Raw genomic sequence first — 12,779 nt, forward strand, 5'->3', positions numbered from 1 at the left:
CCCTCAACCTCGTGTGTATCTACCAAATTCCTGACTGTAACAGCAGTCTGTCAGGAGAACAGGGATTCACATCTTCCCTTATCTGGATGATTGGCTAGCGAGAGGCAAGTCCAAAGACCAAGTTCACCATCAAGTCCAGTTCATATTACGTCTCTTGGATTGTCTGGGACTGATTTTGAACAAAGGAAAGTCCACATTAATTTCAAAACAAAAAATGGAGTTCTTTGGGGCCCTACTAGACTGAGTTCGAGGGCCTTTCTTTCTCTCTCTCTCTCTCTCTCTCTCTCTCTCTCTCTGTCATTTCAGACAATTTGCTGCCTATAGCCATGTCTCAGATCTTCACCTCTCAACCACTGTTTGGGTATGCTTGACATTGCTAGCCCACATGGTTTCATGTACTTATGTGGTTCAACATGTGAGATTGCGCCTCCGTACTCTGCAAGGATGGCTGAAATTGATCTGTCTCCAAAATCATCAATCTTTGAACAGCCTGATCTGAGTACCTTCAGCAGTCCTGAAGTCCCTCGAGTGGTGGGCAGATCAGAACAATATATGGAATTTCTTATCCTCCACCAACCAGGACTGTAGTTACCGATGGCTTAACAATAGGTTGGGGGGCACATCTAGAGATGTTTTAAAAGCATAAAATTTGAAACAGATGTGAGGAAATGGGTGGGGTTTTTTAAGTGAACTCATAATAACCAGTGGAGCTTGCTGCCTCAAGATATAGAGGCTGATTTTAGTAGGATTAAAAAACTTATTAATTTTAGATAGATGGTCTATCAGTATAAATTGAGACCATCTACAGTAATGTTTTAGGAGGACTTTTCTTTTAGAGAGAGAAACACTCCTACTTAATGGCATAAACTAACTACTAACTGTCAAGGTTAAGAAGAAACTACTCCATCGGTAAGTTGGACAATTAGTTTTTTCTGAGGCATTAGCATCCTGACTCAGAGTGGCCATTATCAGAAGTGGCAGAGCAGACGGGGATCAGAGCGCTGTGCTGCAGTAGTGTGTCCAGCAAAGGGGGGGCTCTGAATTGAAAGGGGGAAGGAAAAATTGTTGAAGCCTCAGTTTGGTGGAACAACCCGCTCTAATTTATGAACAGTATAAAGAACTGTGGATGCTTATGTGTGAGAACACGTCAGGTAACATGCAGGTTACCTCAAATAGATAGTTTTATAAGAAAACTTTAATCTTTAGCAGTGGTCGGAGTGCTGTTGTAGCCACACTGAGCTGTCTACTTCAGTCTCTCACTCTGTGATTACCTAGTGCTGAAAGCTGAGATTTCCCAACAGGAGTGGCAGGAGCTGAAATCTAGTAGAGAGTTAAATGAAGTAGTCTGACTAATGTAATTTATTATCTTTGTAGTACATACTCTATCTTCCACAGCTTTGGTAAACTTAGTAACTCCTCACACATAACTGTATTGAGCATAGGTGTCTCTTTAAAGTCTCACTTTGAATTTCTCAATAGGATCAGCTTTGGGTGAAGGGGTGTATGGTGGGTGGGTGGAGGAAGGAGGGAAGATACAAAATAGATTTATATCTATGTTTGTGGTTGTCTTGTAATGACAGTTCCTATGGAGGAAAATATAAATAGTGCAAGTTGCATAGTAACAGAAAATTGCCTTAATGAGTCTCCACTTAAAAAAAACAGTAACTTATCCATCTTTGTGATTGTCTGGAACTAATAAAGGTGATGGCTTCTGATGGCTGGTTTCTTAATCTGAGTTTGAAATAGTTTGCCCTGCTGGGTCAAGAATTCTTTTCCTGGGTATAAGTCATGGTCTGGAATGTCCAATTGATTAAAAATTAGTATCCAATAGCCTTATTCCCTCCACTTACTTTGCATAATATGATGCATTAATTGAACTAAGGTTTAAGTTTCTACAATATGATGCAAAGAAAAGCCTTTAGTATATAGTCTTGTTCTAGCTGGTACTTTCTATATCCATTTTGTAAATGTTCATTTGTATCAGTCACTACTTTTTTTCTCTAAAAAAGAAAAGGAGTACTTGTGGCACCTTAGAGACTAACAAATTTATTTGAGCATAAGCTTTCGTGAGCTACAGCTCACTTCATCGGATGCATTCGGTGGAAAAATGCACCGAATGCATCCGATGAAGTGAGCTGTAGTTCACGAAAGCTTATGCTCAAATAAATTTGTTAGTCTCTAAGGTGCCACAAGTACTCCTTTTCTTTTTTGCTAATACAGACTAACACGGCTGCTACTCTGAAACCTTTTTTCTCTGCTAGTTTGATTGGATTTGCCTACATGTCCTTTCTAAGCAGAAGATTTTGTAAGTTTTTTTTGCATGACTCTAATTACAGAAGAAAAGGGAAAGGAAGTAAATGATTCTACAGCTGAAAAGCTCATAGCAGGAGTTGGTGGTTGCCCTTCTGTAGTAATTGTCCTATGATTTCTTAATCTGAAAGCCTTTGCATTAATATGTCAAAATGAAATTATCTTACGCCTCTGTCTGAATTGATGCCTCATAGTAAATGGCAAAGCCCAACTTCAGATAAAATGCTACAGCTTTCTAGACTTTGAGTCAGACTCCTTTTCTTGGTTATGCCCACTTACTTCCAGTGAAATCGGATAGATTGCCTGTGCAGAACAGCAGAATTTGGCTATGTGCATGCATCTATAAGAACACCAGAACATGAAAGCAGCCTTATGTTGTGTTGTATGGTATGGCAGATACTTTACTTTGGTTTAAAAAACAACGCACCCTTCTTAGTGATGAGTGCATCGGTGCTCTGTAGGAGTTTTTCAATTTCTGATTCAGAGATTTGATTGGATTTCAGTAGAGGCATTGGCAAATGTTTTGAGTCTTGGGTGCCTATAAAGGAAGACAGCATTGTACTTTTAGCTTACATTTCTGTAGAAACAGATCAATGAAGCTGCAGTGCTCCTAGGAAGCATTCAGGTGTTTAGGATAAGACAGACAATACCTACTTCATGGAAAGTAAAATGAGTGGAGTGAGGGGCAGGAAGAGTGACAGCAGCATATTTATATTATCCCATCAATTTTCCAAAGAAATTTGCTGTTGTGTAGGGCTAGAATATGAAATTATATTCTCAGGATGTACTTCTAGGTTACAGTTTTAAACATAATCAAGCAGTATTGTATGGGTAATACCTATGTTTTAGATGGTTTTAACTTGAATCATGTACCCAAATAACCTCTGGCTTATTATTAGCAGTTATTTAAGAAACTGATTAGTATAGGTAGAAAATACTGGACATATTTAAAATACATATACAAAATCTTGAGGTATGTTTGTAATATACATTTACAAAATCACTTATTTTCCAATATTACTTAGATTAATCTGTTTTTATCACAAATTGTATGCAGTGTTGTTGCTGTGTCGGTCCCAGGATATTAGAGACAAGGTAGTGCGGTATTTTCTTTTATTGGATCAACTTCTGTTAGTGAGAGAGACAAGCTTTCGAGCTTACACAGATGCATCCGATGAAGTGAGCTGTAGCTCATGAAAGCTTATGCTCAAATAAATGTTAGTCTCTAAGGTGCCACAAGTACTCCTTTTCTTTTTGCGAATACAGACTAACACGGTTGCTACTCTGAAACCTGAGCTTACACAGAGTTCTTCTTCAGGTCTGGGAAACATACCCACAGTGTCACAAGATGGAACAGATTGAAATTTGTGTTAACCATGTATGGTAAACAATCTGTTCCATTTTGTATTTAGCAGTGATGCTCTGAGTACATTTCCCAGACCTGAAGAAGAGCTCTGTGTAAGCTTATTTCTCTCACCAATAGAAGTTGGTCCAATAAAAGACATTATCTGACCCACCTTGTCTCTTTATCACAAATTCAAATATAAAAGTTTTTTAAAAAAAAATATCCTATTGAATGTAAACAAAACTTGTTGGTTTGGTGCCTCTCTTAATTTGTTGGGTCTCTTCCTGTTTGGCCATTCCCAACATTGCAAAACATTTCTGAACAGTAAACAGTCTTTGGTTACTTTACATTTGACTTGCATCTCTGAATACGTGCTGCTTGGGTATAAATAGCTCTCCGATCCAGTTTTGTTTAAATGCAAGTGTAGCATCTCTTCCTGATGCTTCAGAAAGCTCATGGTTTAAAGTGAATCAGTCTGACTTAGTACCAAATAAAAATGATTGATATCAATTTACATGATGTGTTTACAAAGGCAATGTGATGTGTCCCTACACTTAAAAGCTGACAGTCTGAAATAAGTGAGCTAAAATATGGGACAACAGTTCACTGAGGGTTGGGCATAGAGAAATTATTGCTGAGACCAAGGTAGAAGTGAGTTTGGAAGTCAGAGGGATCCAAGGTAGAAGGTGGAAAACCCAAAAAAGAAGAGAGATTTATATCATTGCATTGAGAAGTGCCAGGGTTAGAGAAAATGAGCAAAGATGATGGGGGTGGCTTTGATGGTGAGACTGTTGATGTAAGTAGGCAGCTAATGATCTTTGAAAAAGAGTGATGAAAGAGAGGTTACTTTCTGGGCAATGATGATCATAGAGATAGCAAAAATAAAGGTAGGTAAGGGATGACCAGGGCACAGCATGCACAGCAATGAGCTTACTGTTGGTTTCTCTTTATTGTTCACCAAGGAAATGTTCTCTTCGATTTAAAATTTGTATTTATAATGCATGTTTACCTTTCCAGTCAGCTTTGTTTTATAATGCTAAGATCCAATTTTAGCTAAAAATCAGTAATTGTAATAGTTAAATTTTTATAAGCATTATTGGTCAATATTCATATCTACCTAGAAATATAGGAAAGCAGAAAATATATTAAAAAAAAAAACCCAACCCTCTACTGCTGTTCTGTTTATATAAAAATATTTGCCTATTTGGGCAACATAATATTCATTATGTTGAATAGCCTGAAGATCTTTCCTGTTTTACGAAACAAGATTCGACATTTGTTTGTCCTTCCTCTTATATAAACTTGCTTTTCTACACACCTGCCACTAAGTTTGCTTTAGTGATTTTTTTTAATGGAAAAAAAGGAGTCTGTCGATAGAGCATAATGGTTGCTGTATAGAATGTCTTGTGGGAAGGGAGAAAAAAAGGGCTGACAAGCAAAATTACTGAGATGTGACTTCCGCCTTTGTGGTGGTAATTGTCAGCGATCGGTATAACTCCAGTAGGAGCCATACTTTGTGAAATGAGACCTGTAATCTGTGAGGCAAGGGGGAAAAAATGCAAGATAAATTTGGGGGTACTAACATCTTTGGCTATATGTGAAAGGTCCTTATGTATAAATCCAGTTATTGTAAAGAATTTAATGGGTACAAAGCTGACTCCCTTCCCCCTCCCCTCCTCTAACTTTACAGAAAAGCAGACATGATACCCTGAAGGCCTTTGGATATAAACTTTGGCAGTAAGATGGAAGCATAAATCTTGAGATTCAAAACGGAACCAGAAATGGCTCACAAATACTGAAACGGGACACAGAGGAGCCTCCAACACTTCCCAGTGTGAGCAAAGGCAAAGGGACAACTACCATGGTCACACTAATAACGGAACAGCTGCAGAACCAGAGCTTGGATGATCTAACGTGTAAAACATACAATATTCACCTGGTAAGGATATGTCAAACTACTGTATAAGCTTGTTGAAGCAGCAGGTAGCAAAGAAGCAGCTTTCATAAAATACACACCAAAACCAACAATGGAGAATTTAAATGAAATTATGGATTTATGTTGGGACAATGGGTGAGAGTTCCTAAATGCAGGAGGGGAGTGACACTTAAGTGTTTGGGGTTCAGGTGCTCAGATAGTAATGTTTGAACTTCAGTCATATAAAAGTGAAATTCTTTCAGCCAAAATCAATATATTTATAAAAAGAGAAAAGGCTTTCTTGTGTGGCAATTGATACTACTTGTCAGGTAAGCATTTTACAGGCATTAACTAACAAATACTCCCAGTGCTGTGGAGTCAGTGGTTACCATGTTGAAAACATTTGCTAGCATCTACTTTTTATGAGATCTTTATTTTACACAGGGGGAAGAGGGGGACTGGTATTTGATACTGTAATCCACTTACTGTGAGCAAGTGTTTTGTTTTTTAAAATGGTGACCCCTGTATCTACTGTGTAAAAGGGAGAAACAGACACATTACCTGGTCCAAGGTTACAGATGGAGAGGAACTTTGGGTTAATGACTCTTATTCTAATGTTCAGATCACTATACCTTTAATGCTTAAGTAGACCAGAGAATGGGAAAGAGTAGAGTATAAGTAACTTTTCTACCATTTAATTTGAATGGCATGAATGCTATTGCTTGATCATCTAGCTATGTATTAAAATACGTAATTACTGCTTTTTTGTGGTGAAAAAGGGAGAATTCCTTTGTAGTACACGGTTTCACGGGCAGCCGTAATTCTTTCGTTTCCTAACATTTGAATGCTTGACTTTATCACCTTAAGGTTCTCTTAATGTATGTTTTGTTTGTAATTTACTTGAGGTTAGAGGGAACCAAGGATGGGTAAGTGTTGCATTGTAGATCAAGAGAATCTTATTTTTTGAATTTCTGTAAAAGTTTGCCACTTAAATTTTGTTAGTTCTCTGAATAAATGAGGCATCCTCAAGAAATATGAATACTAGTTAGAAGGCAGGGATATGTGCTTGTGATGGGCCTTGAGAAGATATGATATGCTAGAATGTTTTGTCTGCAAAGATATACATGCTTTTCTGACAGCAAATTGCGGGCTTCATTTATTCACCTAGTTCTACTGCAGGGATTATAAAGCAGCAAACTTTAAAAAAAAAAAAAAAAAAAAAAAGTGCAGAACAGCTTTGTGTTGAATAATGAATGGCATGTCTTTGAGTGGGAGCAATCAGCTACACCCTTTCACTTTTAGCATATTGGTTTGACTCCTTGGCTAATAGCTATCATTTGATGATGCTTTGCTCTGTGAGAAATAAATTCTAGAAGGTGATTGCCATGGACAATTTCATCAGAAACACTAAGGGTTGTATGAGTTCGGAGACTGAGCTAGCTTTTCACTTTTACTAGTAAAAAGAAAAGGAGTACTTGTGGCACCTTAGAGATTAACAAATTTATTTGAGCATAAGCATAAATTTGTTAGTCTGTAAGGTGCCACAAGTACTCCTTTTTCTTTTTGTGGATACAGACTAACATGGCTGCTACTCTAAAAATTGTTACTAGTGTACTCACTAGAGATTTAGGGGTAGGGATATACTTGGGGGGTTGAGTAGAGAAGCATAATCTATACAAGGGCTGTATCTGGTCTGTGGATAACAGTGCTATGAATCTAGCACCGTTCACAAGCCTTGTATATTAGGTAATGGTGGAGCTCTTTGTAGAGGGATCATTTAACAAGTTTGAACTAGGGAAAATGGGGAGGATGAACTAGGGTTACAGTAATCACGGCTATTCAGTTTTGGCACTTAGACATCTGGATGGTTCCCCTAAGCAAAACTTGGTTTTGTAAATCAGCTTACGCCTTGCAGGTGATAAAACAGAATCAAGCTGCTTCCAGCCACACTGGGGAGGGAGAGGGGGAAGAGGATGAGTTCTGCAAAGACGGGCTAGGTTATCCCTGCCCCCTGTCCTATAAGCACCTCCCGTCCCTTCCTTCCCACAAAGCTGCTGCTGGCCACGTTCTGGTGTGAACCCTGGCAGAAATTGTGGAAAGGACATGTGACCCTGGGTAGCCTTGGGACTTGTAGCCTCTGGAAGATGTGGCATCAGGTACCAGGAGGGGCAGGTCTGTCCCAGGGGCCCAGCTAGGCATGGAGGGTGGAGAGCACCGGGCAGGGAGGGTTGAGTTAGTTGTAAGAGCAGTGTACAGGAGTGAGTGTGAGTGTGTGACTTTTTCCTGTGTGTGTGGGGGGGGTGGTAGGGGTGTGTGTCGCCCCTACCTGTGTGAATCTTAAAGATAAGGTAAATAAAAAGAATCCAACTATGCAGTATTTGTTTATAATGGGCTCAGTCACTTGATATTGGTTTGAATGTTTGTAATGCATAATTCTGATTGATTGCAGTTGAACTCGCTTGAATATAAGTAATCTTACCAGGTGTCTCATATTCAGCATAGGGAAATATGGTCGCTCTACTTGTAAGCAACCACTTGTTTTCACTTAGTATGTTTTACTGTATCTGAAAAAGGTGCTGATCAGCTTCACCCATTATGGGCCCAATGTATCCCTGCTAGATTTTAATAGACAAGAGAGACTAATCTGCAGGTGGTATCTTGACCGTCTGCCAGTATATCTAGAACCTCGAGTGAACAACATTGGCCAAGATGTACATTGAAAAGATTAAAGGTTTGACCCATTTCCACTTCTCAGGTCTCCCTTCCACCTGAAACTTCTCTACTCCATGGAGATTGGTAGTTGTCTGCTTCCTTGAAGCAACTTCAAGAAATGTTCAGATGACCTTTTTTTTTTTTAAGGTGCTCTGTTTGCATTTTTTTTTTCCTGTAATGTGACATTGTAAATAAGAAGTGGGTAGCATTAGCTCCTGTAAATGTAAAGAAACTTGTTTGTCTTGGCAATTGGCTGAACAAGAATAGGACTTAATTGACCTGTAGGCTTTTACATTATTTTATTTCTGAGTGCAGTTAGGTTAAAAAAAAATCTACATTTGTAAATTGCACTTTCATGATAGATTGCACTACAGTAATTGAGGTGAATTGAAAAATACTTATTTACACTGCAAATACTTGTAGTAATGTGAGCACTGTACCTTTGTATTCTGTGTTGTAATTAAAATACATATATTTGAAAATGTAGAAAAAGATCCAAAAATATTTATAATAAATTTAACTTGGTATTCTATTGCTGTTTAACAGTGCAATTAAAGATATGATTAATCACAACTAACTTTTTAAATCTAATTTGTTTTGCGTTAATCGCTTGAGTTAACTGCAATTAATTCAGATCCCTAATTAAATTTTAAAAAAGTATTTAGTAGTATATATTTGCTACCAAGTTTGAAAGAAAGTCAAACCATTGTACTGGTGGAAATCACTGGCTTAAGCACCTATCACCAGAAATTGTTGAAGTGCTAACCTAGTTTGACAGCAGTTACCTGTTCTGCTGGTGCAGAAGAATATTTTCGTCATTTCAGTTCATTCAGCTAGTTCAGGTCAATGACCTAGTTCATCACAAATTAAGAAACCAATTGGGAATTGAAAAAGTGGGAAAACTTTTTTTCCATTTTCAATCTGCAAAAAAAAAAAAAACTAGGTGTGAAAAGATGAGAACTACTAGTTCAAAAATCTTGAACATAGTGGCGAGAAATAATCAGTTCACTAACTACAGGTAATACTTTCTTTAATAAATCAGCTAGCTTTAAATGAAAAACACATTTAATAAACTTTCTTATGTATCCAGCTATTTAAGATGCTTCATTTAGCTAAAAAAAATTATAATGCTGCTCTTGTGCATGTTAATTGAATTTCCATCCAAAAGGGTTTGACACAAATCACAAGTAAAAAATGAATCATTATATAATTAAGTGCCCAGGCTTCCTATACAGTCCTAACGTATCGTTTACCATTTTCAAACATTGTATTAAAAAAAAAGTAAGTTAAACATCAGAATAAATTGCTTAAATAAACCATAGCGATACAAAATATATCCTTGGTTACCAAAAGAAAAAAATCACCAAACTTAGAGTAAAATGTTATAATTGGTTCTAAATCACCATGTTTTAATCGTTACCAACCAGTAAAAATCAACCTTTCTTTAGACAAATAGCAAAAAAAAGTGTAAATGTAAAACAGTTAAAATTGATTTAAATCAAGGTTTCCTGCTTGCCAATTTAAAACAAGATTTGAATCACCTGTGACATTCTACCACGATCATGCTGCTGGTATTCTTGCCTCTTCCTGCCAATGTCCTTTCTCATTGAGGTCTTAAATTAGAAATGGAAAGGGCCTTTTTTTCTCTGAAGTAGACTAGAGCCTTTTTGAATTTCATTATGACACTGACACAAATATAATTCAGGCTGTGTCCAAGAGAACAATGTAAATCATTCATTCTGTCTAAATTTCTTTGTTTCTTCAGTGGACCTCACTCTTCTGCGTCATGTTAAGGCACATTTGTCTAGAGGAGTTCCCTTCAAGGGGTCTTGGAGGACAACTACATGACCTGTCTATGTAGTTCAGTGGTCTCCAAACTTTTTTTGATCGCGCACCCCTATCAGTGTAAAAAAAAAAAAAAAAAAAAAAAAAGACCACTGATGTAGTTTTAGTAAGTGCTATGGCTTGGACTTGAAGTTCCATCGTGAATCTTTGTTTATCCTATCTGGGTGCTACAAGAACCTGTTTCTGGGACACCAAAACCCATAATTAGTGTTTGTTTGACTGCTTATCTTTCATTACTGAGAAATTTTTTCTCTCACGCTCTCTGGTAATCTCAGATCAGGATGGCTTCTCTGAGAGAAGGAACTCTTTTAAAGGCATTCTTGATGATGAAGAACCTAGAAAGATAGTTTGAGTGCTATGGGTACCAAGAGACTATTTCTGAAGACTGATAGTTTTCAGTAGGTGGCTCCAGGGCACTAACATAACGGACAAGAGTTGCTCCTCCTGATTATGTGCTACATACAATACCACTTTACAGATGGGAAAGAAAGTTCTGTTGTCAGGCTCAGCATATCAGAGTAGAAGACTGATAGGACAAAGCAAGCAGTAGGAACAAAGAAAGGAAAGGGGGAGAGGGGAAAAGAAAAACAAGAGGCAGATGAGATTGAGAGAGCTGCCAGAGTTGACTTTTGAAAATAGCATAGACAGATGAAGAAACATCTGTCTAGTGTTACTTGCAGATGAAAGAAACCCATGTAGCAGTCTTCTGGAGGTCACTGTGAAAAGTTATGCTCTTCCTGTGCCGCCACCAAGACCATCGTGTAGTAGTGTTAATAGTCCAATAGTGCTGGCCAAGTTGCTTTAAATATTTTTCTTTTTTTTGGGCGGGGCATGTAAAACAAATAGTGCATTTGACTTGCAAAATTGATGCTCTTCTGGAAAAGGTGATAGATATTTCATTTAGTCATGACATTCTGGCCATTTAATTTTTAACTAATATTCTGAAATATTCTGGTTCAGAGACTCTCTGATTTGCGTACAGAAATAGTTTTCAATGCCTAACACTTCTAAAGGTAAGGTCACATGTTTCAAGAGGACTTTGGGCCTGCTGGATATGAAGAATTGGATCCCGAGGTAGGAGATGATTGGTGAGTGGAATACTCAAGAGAAGACTAGATAGCTCTTCCAGTAGCTGGGAAGACCATGGATTTAAGAGCCAAAAGGAGAGCTAGTATTATTGATGTCTTATTGTCTTTTGTCCTTTAGGAAGAGGAAGCCATAAAACCAGGGATCATGCTAGAGAGTCAGAAAGGGGGCTCTGTGATCTTTATATCTGGAGCTATAAATTAGACTGATTTCTGGCTGATATGAAAGTATATCTACAGAACGTGCTGAAAATACTCTGCAATCCCCTTGGGTTGAGGGTATAGCTAGTGAGCTTTGTAAACTTTCCTTGAGTAGATGTGGCTGACGTACAGAATAAGTTTATCCAAGCTGGTAAGAATCGCCAGAGGTTTTGTCTGCTGGTACTACTGCTTTTGGTCTGATGGTTTTCATGTTGGGGCTGCCTTTTTTTTTTTTTTAATAACTTTTTTTCATGGAAGTGAGCTTTGGTATGGGAAGGAAGGAAGGAAATGCTGAATAGTAATACCTATGACTTCAAGTTTTAGGATATTGACATATAACCAAGGTAGAAGGCTTTTAAATGAGCCAGTACTACTTAAGCTCGTTTGTATAGAAAAATTTGCAATTGAAGGGTCCCCTGGACCCAACCATCAGTGGAAAGATTTGAAGGCTAGATTTGGGAGATGGCTTAATTAAACATCCCTTGATACATTGATGGTGCATGGGCATTTGAAGGCTCATACAGTAAAGGTCTTATCATGGTGGTATCTAAGTGCATGCACGAAGGACCCAGTGGTTTCTTCTCCCTTTCCTAGATGGTATGTTGGGGGGGGGGGGGAGGAAAAAAAATATTATTGAAGCCTGGTCTGGAAAGAATGAGTATCTGTTACAATAATTACTAATGCAAGTAATTTATGTAAAAAGGTAATTTTACCTGTGATTTGTGATGTCTGAAGTGAATGCTTAATCAGTCTAACCATTTCCCCCCATTTATGAAGAGTTGTTTGCTGCGGAGAGAAAGAAAGGACTGATGGAGGTAGCTATGACTATTAGATAGGGCCTCTGACCTGTATTGTACTGTGTAAGAGTGATTACCATGTTCTCCAGACATTTGTATTAGATGTTTTTTTCCAACTCTTAATTGCATTGTAACTGGTAAAGATCTAATAGACTGGTTAAGATTGCTTGGTTTACAATTAGTTAGAACACGAAGCTGATCAAATAACTGGCCTACAAATAGGGTCACCAGATGTCCCGATTTTATAGGAACAGTCCTGATTTTTGGGTCTTTTCTTATACAGATGCCTATAAACCCCCCATCCCGTCCCGATTTTCAAACTTGCTGTCTGGTCACACTAACTGCAAATATTTTAAAAAATAAATGTATTCTTTCCAGATCTCTCTGGAAGCATCTGGGCATTCAGTTAATGATGACCCATGCAAGAAATTTGGAATCAATTCTGTGATTTGCTACTGGTTTTTTGGCCCTTCTAAATATGTGGTCCAAATTTGAGCCCTTAGTCCAACTGATCCAGGTTTTTAGGGTTTCTTAATGAGTCATTTTTAAAAAAAGGCTGTTTAAAGGTT

At 37.8% G+C, this 12,779-nt stretch overlaps 1 protein-coding gene across 11 annotated transcripts in view; it reads left to right on the top strand.

Moving 5' to 3' along the window:
- FAM53A (family with sequence similarity 53 member A) overlaps positions 1-12,779 on the top strand; it is a 95,213-nt gene that overhangs the window by 24,234 nt on the left and 58,200 nt on the right. For all 11 annotated transcript variants that reach the window (XM_043512666.1, XM_038400869.2, XM_043512662.1 and 8 more), the window contains one exon: positions 5,346-5,594. In XM_043512666.1, coding sequence (XP_043368601.1) covers positions 5,517-5,594 — 78 coding nt within the window. In that variant the 5' untranslated portion in view covers positions 5,346-5,516. The remainder of the gene's footprint in view (positions 1-5,345; positions 5,595-12,779) is intronic.

Source organism: Dermochelys coriacea, chromosome 4 (genome assembly GCF_009764565.3).
Source record: "Dermochelys coriacea isolate rDerCor1 chromosome 4, rDerCor1.pri.v4, whole genome shotgun sequence".
Classification (NCBI taxonomy): Eukaryota; Metazoa; Chordata; order Testudines; family Dermochelyidae; genus Dermochelys; species Dermochelys coriacea.